The sequence below is a fragment of the Struthio camelus genome, chromosome 5, assembly GCF_040807025.1.
Source record: "Struthio camelus isolate bStrCam1 chromosome 5, bStrCam1.hap1, whole genome shotgun sequence".
Lineage (NCBI taxonomy): Eukaryota > Metazoa > Chordata > Aves > Struthioniformes > Struthionidae > Struthio > Struthio camelus.
In genome coordinates this window covers 5,028,363-5,041,183 of record NC_090946.1, presented here as the reverse complement: position 1 = coordinate 5,041,183, position 12,821 = coordinate 5,028,363, and the positions used below count along the sequence as shown (strand labels likewise).

General features: G+C 44.9%; 1 protein-coding gene across 1 annotated transcript in view; it reads right to left on the bottom strand.

Moving 5' to 3' along the window:
• Positions 1-4,048: 4,048 nt before the first annotated feature.
• The window catches only part of PLCB2 (phospholipase C beta 2), a 52,663-nt gene continuing 43,890 nt past the window's right edge, over positions 4,049-12,821 (bottom strand). The window contains exons 29-32 of the mRNA XM_068944315.1: positions 10,048-10,143; positions 8,946-9,003; positions 8,158-8,244; positions 4,049-7,455 (exon numbers count right to left, since the gene is read on the bottom strand). Coding sequence (XP_068800416.1) covers positions 7,180-7,455; positions 8,158-8,244; positions 8,946-9,003; positions 10,048-10,143 — 517 coding nt within the window. The 3' untranslated portion in view covers positions 4,049-7,179. The remainder of the gene's footprint in view (positions 7,456-8,157; positions 8,245-8,945; positions 9,004-10,047; positions 10,144-12,821) is intronic.

The window sequence follows — 12,821 nt, the reverse complement described above, 5'->3', positions numbered from 1 at the left end:
TATGGCAGTGTCGCTCTACAGGCTGTTGTCCTTCTACAGGGAGGATCATATCCCTCAAAGGTCATCAGAGGAGAGTTCCTCCTGTGTTGTTGGAAGCTTCTACAGTAACATTTGCCCAAAGAACTTTTAGTGCCTTTATCTGACTTTTGTACCATTTTTCATCTTCCAGGAATTTGTCCTGTTTTGTTTAGTGATGGTATTCTGTCTAGAGGGCCATCGGTACGCCAGGCCTCTGTGGCATGAAGACTGCTTCACTTCAAGGGGAAAAGGTGTTGATGCGGAATGTGGTCTGTACTCCATCCGAGATGCAGCTTTGCTTACAGTTAACGATTCTTTTGTATACACTCTGAAAAGTACATTTAGAAGATTTTTTAGCGCTAAAATGTAATCTGTGTAAAACGTTCCACCTATTTTTCATGCAATTCTGCATAAATGACCCGATAAAGCCATGCCAGTGCTTTATTTAATAACAGAAGAGCTGCATAATAGAAACTGAGATGTGGTGCAAGGGTACGAGTCAGTGTGTTTTCTTCCTCAGGCTTCAAATGTCACAGAATATTAATAACTTTAATCCAAACTGCTGAAGTTAAATTTTCTTACATCTGTGTTATAGCCTTGCTGAGCTGTGATTGTATTTTGAAAAGTCCCCACCTTTAAAAAAGCTTCATAAAGAGCTTTTTGCTCTGCTGTAATTTCAGTCCTTGCTGTGGCCAACCAATTAGGGTGGTTGAAATGCTGTCCAAAGAGAGCTGGTCTTCTGCTTGGAGGGGATGGCAAATGGAGTGAAAAGGAAAGAAGAGGAGGGTACCTCCAGCCTGCTATATTGTCCTCAAAAAGTTCACAGGCAGTATGAGAGCTCCCACTGAAGGGTGTTGCTGAAGAGCTGGCAAGATGCAGTAAGGAGAAGTCTGTAGGCTGGATAATGAAACAAATGGATAATTCTTACAGATAGTGCTGGGCGAGTTGTGTTGGGGGGGTGGGTTGGAGGCAAGGGGGCTGCAGTGGTGGTATCTCTTGTTCTGCAGCTAGTGTCATTGCTGTAGGAGAGGAGCAGCTGGTTGGGAGGTCTGACTTTTTTTTTTTTTTTTTTTTTTGTAGGCAGGGACTAGCTTGGAGGCAACGCTGGTGTCTCTGCTGTGCCAGATCAGATAAAATGGGCACAGATGATGGGATGGGATGGGATGGGATAAGATGGGATCAGATTATCAGTGGGGCTACAGTGCTGAGCTTAGGCTATGGCTGAGCAGCCAGGTCTGGCTCACAGAGGCCTGTATTTGTCCTGTTGTGTCCTGTATGGGAGGAAGAGGGCTCAAATGCATGCTTCCCCTTTTCACTGTCACTCCCATTAGGGCTGTCCCTGTCCTCGTGAAACATGTTCTTTTTCGGCAGTTCTGTCACGGGAGAGAGGAGTGAAAACTTTGACTGTCTCAAGCCTTGCTGTTCTCCCCTGGCTTTACGTGGATGTCTCTGTAAAGCAAGTTTATTCTGATGTGTCCATTCACCGTAGGGGTGTTGAAGGAAAGAAACTGATGCTTAGTGCTCTGGCAGTGTGCATGGAGGGTGGGGGGAACATCCCTCACCCACCTTTAGGTCTGGGTTAGGTGTCTAGGCTCCCTCCAGAGAGAGAGGGGATGAATTGTCCTCTAAAATAACCACATTGGAGACTCTGGAGGGAATGGATGGCCATTGCAAAGTGGGTGGCTGAAGTTGGGGACAAACCCCTGTTTTAGCCAACGAGAGAGCTGTGTTTCTGCTGAGCCGGATGTTCTATGTGTGGGCAGAAGTATGGGATCTGGACCAAGCAATTCAGTCTGTGCTGTTGAGTAACATATGCCATATAATGACGTAAGAAGCAGGTGGTGGGTGTTGTGTCCATAGAAATACAATTTGAAAGATCTCTGGAGGCTTTTGTTATCAGCAGCCTCGGCCAAAACAAAGGAGGTAGGCTGTAAAAGTGAGCGTTGCTGATCTCTGCTGATGGGAGTTTGCACGTACTCAAGCACAGTTCTTGCTGTGTCTCAGTTGCATCCATGCGTGGCTGGATCTAGGTGAGTGAGATAACTTTAGGCGCCTTTGGTTGAGAGGTGCAGCGTGAGTGTTAGTAACATTTGGAAATCAACTGGTGCCTAGCAGTGAGTGGAGAGCCCTGCTCGACGTGTGCTGCCTGCTTACAAGTCAAATAGCAGGGCAAGTGTTCATCCAGGTGGGTTTTGGATTTCTTCATTCACAGTCTTCCTCGCTGTGATTGTTGTGGCTCTGTTCTGTGCTCTTCCTGAGCAGCTAACATGAGCAATGTGAACGCATGAAAATAGTTTTGAATCCTGCTGAAGTGCAGGATTTCCTGGGAAAGCAGCACTCTCTGCTCCCATCTTTTGTGCTAATCTCATTTCTAATGCTATCCTTGATCTCCGTTCCCAACCCCCAGTGTAAAAAAGCAGGGGGCTAATGAACACATTCCTCATTTTGGAACTGCTGTGACTGTGAGCTGATCTAAGTCAAATCAATAAACTGCTTCCTGGCTTCAGTTCTATCTTGCTGTGATATTTGTCATCCTTTTTTGAAGGCCCTCAAACTTCACAGCATGAGTGAGATTGCAGGGAATGGAGACGATTGTTCTAGAAAAACAACAGAATTGGTCTAACCAGAAAACGATATTGTGTTTATCTCCTTCTTCTAAAATAAAGCATCAGTTGAATCAGCAAAAGCCCTGCTCTCAGCAGAAGGAAATGGCCATTAATATCATATATCCATGTCAGAGCTCCACTGTGCAAATATAGGGGTCCAACTACTCATCAAGATGAGGCAGGAAGGGAACTGAGGCCATGTTGTGGTATGCTGACATTGCTCAACCAAAGGCATTTTCTGATTTTTTTTTTTTTTTTTCAGCCTGCGGCAGAAAGGGTTCTGCATTGAGCTCAGTCTGTCCTCAGAAATGTTTCTGCACGTAGTTACAGGCTAGAGCCTGTGCTAACAGGAGGGAGATTTTCCTGTGCTGAGGGCTGCAATCCAGAAAGCCTATCTTGGCTCTAAGGCCTCCCTGGTTAAAAGAGGAGCTACAGAGGGCTTGGTCACAGTTGGGGGCAGCAGGTGGTTAAAAAAGGTGTAGTTGGCCAGTAGTTCCACTTTTCAGCAGCTTCCTAAGAGGTAAATGAACTGCCCATCGGTGCATGCAGGAAGAGTTGGAAGGCCTGGCACCAAGCCAGGCAAGGGAGTATGAGGGTTGGAAAATAAGCCACTGTTTGCACTGGTCCTGAGGTCACGGCAGCTGTCTGTGTGGTGTTCACTGCTATTCAAGGACAAAGGCAGTCTGTTTTCCTTTGGTTTTCCTTGGAGAACAGGATCCTGGGCAGAGTGTAGGGTCATGGTCCAGCACACTTTCTCCTCTCTCTTGCTTTGTGATCCTGCGTACCAGATGCAACCCCATCTGTGCTCTGACACAGCTGGCTGGCCTGGCCACTGGTCTGTGCTGCGAGTGTATGAGGTGCAAATGTGGCTGTGGGATGAGAGAGAACCAGTTGCAAGTGTAAGACATAGCAGGCCGGGTTTAACATTGCTGTCCTGGTTTGTCTGTGAAGGCTCTTCTGCCTCCTGGCAGTCCCTTTGCTGGTCAGAACTAGTGATGAGCCAATATGAGAAGCGTGAACTCACCAAAACAGTTTTGACTCCTGTTGAAATGATCTTCCAGCCTGGGCTTGAGAGAAGAGAGGAGGAAGCCACTTATGCAAGGGTTAGGCAAGGTCTTCTGTAATGGTGGGAGGGTCAGGAGTGATGTTCAAGCTCTAAGTGAATTGGTTATTAAATATAAAAAGGAAGTGAGTGAGCTAGCAGTGAGAAGGAGAACGTGTGTGAGAAGGATGTTATGTTTGAAAAAAACCTCACTGTATATTTAATAATTCAAGAAATTGAAATTGAGAACTGTAAGCACAAATGATAGAAAACTCTGGGAGCTTACCGTCTGTATCATCACATGCATGCAGTGGGCAACATTTAGGACTTATTCCCATATACGGTAACCTCAAGAAAAAAGAGGAGGATTTTTTTTTTTTTAAAGAAATGCAATGTTTTATTTTTTAGAAAATAAATAAGTCAGAAATTTACAATACATAATTCTAGTATTATGTAACACTACGGGGCAGGGTATGGTCTCTTCTTGAATGTCAGACCAGGTTGGAAGATCTTGTCTCTGATACCTACTTGGAGCTCTCTTTTGTAGCAGCACTTCATAATGCATTCATTAATGCAGTTTCTGCGTATAACAGGCTTCATGTAACAACCACTGCATGCTATTGGATTGCCATGACTAAGCTCACTTTCCTGGAAAGGACAGAAACCTGAAAAAAGAGCTTTTGGGGGAAGGGAGAATCTGACTAGGTTCCACTGCAGAGCAGCACTTGAAATGTGTTGCAGGGGGGAGGGGGTTGCTATGGTCAGGGACACCTCTCTTCTAGTATTGACTCAAATTAAGGGCAAAGGTTTCAATAACCAAAGGATGCAGGCACCTTTTTAAGTCATGTTCTCATGTGTTTCTCTTCTACAGGTGCCTTTAAAGACATTCTACCTTCTGGGGCCCTATAAGGTGGCAACAAAAGGTGGCTGGAACAGCCAAATACAGTGAAGGCCTTATCAGTCCTAGAGCAAGTTGCTCTAGGTTCATGGTGCTAGGACACATAATACAGTAGCCACAAATCTACACCACTTCAGGTTGAGTTTGGGATTTTTCCCCATTGCTCTTCAGGAGCGTTTAGCATTTTCCCCTTGACCAATCTGGAAGGTCTTACCTATAGTGTCTTACCTGTAGGACAAGCAACTATAATAAAATAGCATGGCATTTCCTTTCTCCCCCCGCCCCCCCATATACCAAGGCATATCTTCTTCCTGCCTTGCTATTTACAAATGAGTGACTCAAGAGGGTTGACTATTATTTCTTTTCTTGGGTCAATTCCTTGCCTCCCACCACCCCTCCCGCCCCTTCCCTTGTGAAGTATAGTGAAAGCAAGTGCCTAATCGTACATAGTCCTTGTCAACTGGTCCAAATAGTCTTTGATAGGCCTAACTCTAATTCTTAGGCTAACAATTTCAGGAATTGCTAGGAGGAAGGAGAGGATGTGGCTCTGTACTGAATTATTGCTATTCCCTGCTTTTTAAGATCCACAAGCTTGAGTCTCCCTGTCTTACATCGTGCTAGAAAAAGAGTTGGACCATAACCTTCCAGTTACTTCCTTCTGGATGAGTGAGAACATGCTGTGCCAAACCTGTTCAGTGTGTAAGGTCAGAAAACAGGTGAGAGGACAGTGTTTGAACTGTATGGAAAAATGAGGCAGTGATGCAAGTCCTGCATTCACCATGCAGGGCTGACCTGTCACAGAATGTGGAAGTATATAATAGAGGGCTCAGCGGAGCCTACCCCTTTTCTGTTGCAAGATAAGACCAAGGTATTGGGAACCTGGACCTCCAAGTGTGTTCTGTGGAAGGCTTTGTGTTAATGAAGAGAGACAGAAGCAAATATGTGCTAGGGCTGAAAGATGGTGAGGACCACTTCCCCTTTGAAGTCATACGTATACCCTGTGGCTGGGCAATTTTCTTTCAGACTTAGACTGTGGCATGAGACTTGCATGCTATGCCACTGAAGAGGGAAAACTGCTGCAATTAGAGCTGGACATATTTCATGAAGAAATGGGAAATCAGACTTTGGGGGAAGATGTATGCAACACTCCTGTACCTAGAGAGCAAACAGCAAAAGAGGTAGTGTGCAGTCTTCCCCTGGAAGTGCTAAAGAACATAGCTATTTATTTCAGGAGTTTAGCTTTCCTAGGAGCAAGGAATAGATGCTATGGCTCCCTGCTGATCCCTCTGTTGTCATTAATTGGGATGGCAGCACACAAAAGCAGCTTCAGGAGGATTGCTGTACTTTCTGCTACTTGAATAGCTAATTCAGTGTGTTTTCTTAAGATTTTGTTAGACAGAAGGATGAGCACGGCTCTTAAGGGCACTATTTCTGGATGATTCTCTATTCAGGCAACAAAATATTTTCAAACATTTTAGAAAATTTGGTAAAGCTTGTTATGCAAAGGCTAGAATGTGAGGCTGATTTAGCTTTGCTGGACAAAAGTTACAGGGAAGCTCTAAAAAAAGTCTGATTGCTATAGGTGAGAATTCTGCAAGTGTTCTTGTGGTAGCTGGAAGAAACGATGGGCTTCTCAGAATCCTTCCAGTATGCCCTGTACAGCATCTGGATCAGGATCTACCTGAAGACTAACACGGTCTTCAGGAGGCGTCAGATCGAGAGCTGAGAACTTGTCTGAAGGCTACTACCAGAGTCATAAAGTTAGGATTAGCGGTGAGAAATAGCTGCAAGGGATATGGAGAAGGTTAAAAAGAAAGAAAAGCAACAATGCTGGTAATGTCCATTTCCACAGAAGAAAATGTTTTATGTTGTGTGGATGCCAGCACACTGAAACTGTCACCATCTGTCTGCGCTGGGGACGGGGCGGGGACCATTTAAAAAGCCAACACTGTTTGGTTGTGCAAGAAGGTGGTATGCTGACAAAAAAAAGGTATGAGGTTCCATCAAACTGAGCTTTCCTCCTATTAAACAGAGGCTGTGTCTGCATGAGCAAGTAGTGTTGCCAGTAGGAATGACTCTTTAGAGCAGAACAGCTTTTTCTGAAGACCTGATACCTACACTGTATGTATTTCAGGAGGGTTTAGCCTTGGCTAGCTCTCAGTTAGTTGGAGCAGTTAGCTGGGCTACTGGAGAATGTCTTGAAGTTACGTTTAATTCAAAGGAATCTAGCTCAAAGACCACGCGGTGATGCGAACAGACGTGCATGATGAACTGTCAGGAAACTTGCCCTGAAAACTGAACTCTGGATCCAGACTAAATGCTAACATAGATGCTGCTTGATTCAAACAACTAGCTTGCCTTTGGTCACAGGCCCTTTCATGCTGCTGCAATACCTCACTGCAAGGAGAATAAAGCATTCTCTGAAGGGTGAGTCCTTCAGACTACTACTCTTCAATATCTAGGATAATAAAGTAGTAAATTCCTGAAGGATTTCAGGAGTTTCCCAGGGTGGGAAGGGTTAGTATTCTGACAGCAGACACTTTTGCTGGTGTTTAACATTCCTACACACCTCCATAAACATCCTTTCTGAAGTGGAACAGTAAGGGAAGCATATCTCAAAATCTGCTTTCTTCAGTCTCAGCAGCTGCCTCAGCCCCTGAGGGCTCAGCCATGGCTATTCTAAGCCTTGACACCTCTGCTACTGGTATCTGTTCTTCCAGTTGTTCTGCAGAGCTTTGTTCCTCCTCAGTGGTGCTCAGAATAGCTTCCTTCTGAATTTCTGGCTCTCCAGGAAAGACTACTTTTGCATAGTTCTTCACCGTCATCTCCTGCACCTCCATATACAGACTTTTCAATTTCTCCTTGTACTCCACCAGTGCCTCCTGCTGGAGCTGCAAACAGAAACTCCAAATCATTCTCCAGCCACTGAAGCTAAGCAGAGTTCAAGCTGAAAATGCTAAGAATGCTATAAAAAAAGCCTGTTCTGAGAGAGGCCAGTATGATGGCCAGTATAGTTTGCTTTTTCAGTCTCAACTCTGTATTGAACAACTTGTCTGCATGCCCTGGGCAACCTTTGATTTCACTGAAGATGAAGCAGGGAGGTGTGTGTATGTTGGGGGGAAAGTGGGGGTGGGGGTGGGGGGGCAGTGTGCTGATTTACATTATTTTGATTTGCACTGAAGTAAGTTTGAGAGATGAATTAAGACAGCATGTTCGCTTCACATCAACCCTGAAAGTGTTTCTGTGAGTGTTCGAGTAACTGAGGAATGAAATTCATCTCCTCCGAGGGCATGGTTTCATCACACTTTAAATTTAGGAAGGTTTTGTAGGATTAGGTGAATGCTAGTGCTGGCACAAGGGATGTAGGAGTGCAGCAGCACTTCTGACTTAGATCTGTGTAGGTTCCTGTAGAACCACCCTCTAAGCCATTCAGTTTCTCAGTGTAACGAGCAGTAGGTGTCTGAAGGGTGTATGTGGGGAGGATGAGTGTACCATTAATTAAAGAAGTCACAAGGAAGACTGATCCCCTGTAGGGTTTTGGATTTACTGTACTGCATAACAACACTGAACCTGAGATTCATTTTTGCCTTTACCTGGCTTTCCTTCTCCTTGATTTTTTTCAGATTATCTGTCTGCTTCTCTTCCAGTTTCTGTTGATACCGGGCCATCCTTTCTGTCACCTTTAAAAACAGATTAAAAAAAACACTCAAAGTTTAAGTTTTATAAGCAAATGCCTTAGCCACCCCAAGCTTATAATAGCAAGACACAGGGTTGTAAAGTGCATGCCACAGTATCTCCCTTACCTCCAGTTCTGAAAAATTTCTGCTGGCTCCAAGTTATTTGTGTAGTGCTCTTGACCCTGAACTCAAGTGCTAGGGAAGCACTGCAAGAGCTGACCCAGTGCGCGCACACACACACACACACACACACACACACACAGGGTCTGCTCTGCAGGGGGATAGGCCTCTGAATGGTAAAGATGAGAGCCTTAAAATCCACTCCCCTTCTGCAAAACTCAGCACATAATTAAACTAACGTGGGGTTACGCTGCTAATTAGATATACTTTTAAAATAATCCCTGAATTAGAAATGTAGAATTTCCTGGAGAGTTCTCTTCTGCATTGCACCTCTTGTCAGCTAGGGGGACTGACAAAAACCTGATGGACCTGTGTTATCTTAAAAAGGATAGTAGCTGTCTTCAGCTGCAGTTTGGCTATCTGAAGTACACGCTCAGAATCCTTGATGCAATAGCAATTTAATAGAATTTAAATACCTCAGAGAACTCAAGTTCTGTCTGTGACACATGCTGATGATGTACATGGGACACCTCCACTTTGGAGAAGACAGAGATGCTATGGCAGATTGTCACACTAGAACTTACCAGCTTGATTGTTTGCACTACTTCCTGAATGTGAGAGTTATTAATTTCTTTCTTTAACCTTTAAATAAAAGAAAGGTATAAAAAGTTAAAAGCCATCTGTTATCTTTACACAAAACCTGTTTATCAATACTGATAAAGTGCCATATATGCTAGCGCCCACACAGAGACAGGTATGCCTATACTCACTTAATGTCCTCCCACATAAAGAAATTACTGTAATTTTAGGAATGGGCAAATAAACAACATTCAAACTTGACTGAGGCATAAGCCAAATAATTGGATGTAAAATTATATTTTTTCATTTTAACAAACACTGAAAGGATTTTGCTATGAGCAGGAATTTCAAATGAGGTATTGTACCCTCTTATGTACCCTTAAACACTTGAAGCTATTACAACTGGTAGTGATATACTGATTCATAGCATGTGGTGGTTGAGTGCACAAGCCCAATAGCAGAATATTTATTTTTATAACAAATTAAAGGGGAAGGAAAAATGCAACCATTATATGCCTAAACACAGGCCGCCTAACTGAGAGGGTTGCTGAAAATGATTACAAACAGACTCTAGAGAGGAGAGGAAAGGTCTAGCTTTGATTCTAAGGAGAGATAAATGCCCACACCAAGGTGTAAGGGTAAGCACAAAATTTGGAAATCCTCTTAGATTTCTGCTAAAGTGCCTGGGAGGTGCTTTATCCCTTCAGCAATTAAGAAACTAAAACAAGTAAAAGAGCCAAAGAGGACAGGTGCTATTGGGAGGGTCATCTTCTAGGTTCAGTTTGTCTTACTCAACCAGGGAGAAAGCTCTGGAAGCCATTGTCAGCGGAGACTGCAGCAGTGACCTTGCTGCAGCTAGGGAGCTGAGGTTTGGCTTCACTGCATCTATGCCTGCGTACTGGAATGCGATGGAAACAAAGTGCTGTGCCAGGAGTGAGGGTAAGCAAGCTTATCTTCCCTGATTTCTATATGTATGCCACTACCTGTTTGGATGCTTTAAAAGGTTTTCCAGTGATGACAGAGACTGTGGTATAGTACTGTTCCCTGCCTGGAACAGCACTGCTAGTGCTCTGCATAGACAAAGCCCAGTAACATCTACTCCAGTACCTCTCCTGAGCAGCCTTGTCACTAGTGTTTCTCATCATGGTTTGGATTCGGTCCACTCTTTTTGCCTCCAGCTTCTTCTTAATCTCTTTAATATGGCTGTGGAGAGAAAGCGTGCTGTGAGAGATAGAACTAATCACAGACTCACAGAATCACAAAATGGCTGAGGTTGGAAGAGACCTCTGGAGACCTCTAGTCCAACCCCCCTCCCCCCCCCCCCCCCCCCCCCCCCCGCTCAAGCAGGGTCATCTAGAGCACATTGCCCAGGATCGCATCCAGGCAGGTTTTGAAAATCTCCAGGGAAGGAGACTCCACTACCTCTCTGGGCAACCTGGTCCAGTGCTCAGTCACCCTCACAGGAAAGAGGTTCTTCCTCATGTTCAGATGGAACTGCCTGGATTTCGATTTATGCCCGTTGCCTCTTGTTCTGTCACTGGGCACCACTGAGAAGAGTCTGGCCCCATCCTCTTGACACCCTCCCTGCAGATGCTTGCACATATTGATGAGATCCCCTCTCAGTCGTCTCTTCTCCAGGCTCAACAGGCCCAGCTCTTGCAGGCTTTCTGCAGAGGAGAGATGCTCCAGTCCCCTCACCCTCTTTGTAGCCCTCCCCTGGACTCGCTCCACTAGTGCCATGTCTCTCTTGGACTGGGGAGCCCACAACTGCACACAGCGCTCCGGATGTGGCCTCACCAGGGCAGAGGAGAGGGGGAGGCTCGCCTCCCTCCACCTGCTGGCAACGCTCTTCCTCAGGCACCCCAGGATCCCCTTGGCCTTCTCGGCCACAAGGCCACATTGCTGCCTCATGCTTCACTTGTTGTCCTCCAGCACTCCCAGCTCCTTCTCTGCAGAGCTGCTTTCCAGCAGGCCAGCCCCCAGCCTGTCCTCCTGCCTGGGGTTATTCCTGCCTAGGTGCAGCACCTTGCGCTTGCCTTTGTTGAACTTCATGAGGTTGCTCTCTGCCCAGCTCTCCAGCCTGGCCACGTCCCTCTGAATGGCAGCACAGTCCTCTGCTGTGTCAGCCACTCCTCCCAGTTTAGTCTCCTCAGCAAACGTGCTGAGGCGGCACTCTGTGCCTTCCTCCAGCTCCTCGATGAATACATTGAACAAGACTGGAGCCAGCACTGACCCCTGCGGCACACCGCCAGCTACAGGCCTCCAACTAGACTCTGCGCCACTGACCACAACCCTCCGAGCTCTGCCATCCAGCCAGTTCTCAAGCCACCTCACTATCCACTCATCCAACCCACACTTCCTGAGTTTACTTATGACAATGTGATGGGAGGCAGTGTCCAAAGCCTTGCTGAAGTCCAGGGAGACAACATCCACTGCTCTGCCCTCACCTACCCAGCCAATCATTCCATTTTAGAAGGCTATCAGATTGGTCAAGCATGATTTCCCTTTGGTAAATCCATGCTGACTACTCCTAATCATTTTCTTGATCACAAATCCCACATACTGAAGCAGCACTGTTAGCACTCCACATTTTTCTTCCTGGGGTGCTCTACAGTCCAGAAAAGCAATTGTGAGGTAGAAAGTCATAAGTCCATTTTTTTGCATTTTTTTGTTTTTTTTTTTTAAAAGTATTTATTTACAGGACTTCAAATATTCTTAACTGAGTCATAAGAACGGGATAGGAGAAAACATATGTTATATAATTAGATTGTATTGTACAAGTCCATTTGGCAAGACCCTAAAGTACATAACTACAACTGGGTTCCTCTGGAACAGCAGTAGGAAACTTGCTGAAAGTTACTTATACTGCTTTAAAAAAAAAAACCCAAAACAAAACAAAAAACATACAGAAGGACTAACATGGCTGTACAGGAATGCTAAAAAGAGTATCTGAAGCAAGCAAAAAAAAAAGGTGCATAAACTACAGGATGTGACCTGCAAAGAAGATACCATGAAGGCTTAGAAGGAATTTGATCAGCCAGTGGGAAAGATGAAAAGAAAAAAAGCCTAGAAAATGTATGATTTGTGCCCCTGACTGAGCTATATCTGGCCATCAAAAATGGTAACTGTAGGCCAAAGGACGTGACAAGTTAGTTGGAGGAAAGTATTAGTGTCAGTGCTTAAAAGACTGCTGACACATCATCAGTAACCTCCATTCTGGCCATCCACATACAAAATGATCAAAACAGGACAGCTGCTAGAGTGGTCAAAAGAACATAATAATGGCCATCAGCCTGGGGTCTATCAGTTTTGTTTCCTGTCGCTAACAGCAACTAAAAGCAGATGCTTAAAGGAATTGTAAGTAACAGACCAAGTGGTCCTTAGAAGGAGGAGGAGTAACCTCTGTCCCTCCTATCCCTTATCAGTTTCTCATCTGTTCTCCAGTTTCTATACATTTATCTTCCATAAATGTCCCTCATACCTCCAGAATTTCACTCTACTTTTGGATGCCACAGTAAGGAACTTCACAATTATACACTGTGTGGAAGTAGTACTCCCTCAGAATTTCACTGGGTGCCACACATTTCTTCTTTTCACAAGAAATAGTGAGTAATCACTTCCCTATTCTTCTTCTTCTCCATTCCAGTCATGATTTTGCAGACTTCTGACAAACCCCTCCTTGATCATCTGTTGTCCAAGCTAAGAGTCTTCTTTAATTTCATTTTGTGCAGAAATTATTCCGTACTGCTGATTATCCTTCCCACCCCCTCTTTCTGTTTCAAAGGTTTTTTGTTTGAGATAACATATAGAAAAGGTGAGCGCTCCATGGGTACATACAGTGGGCTAGTGCTCACTTTGTATCTTTTTCTCCCCCCCCCCCC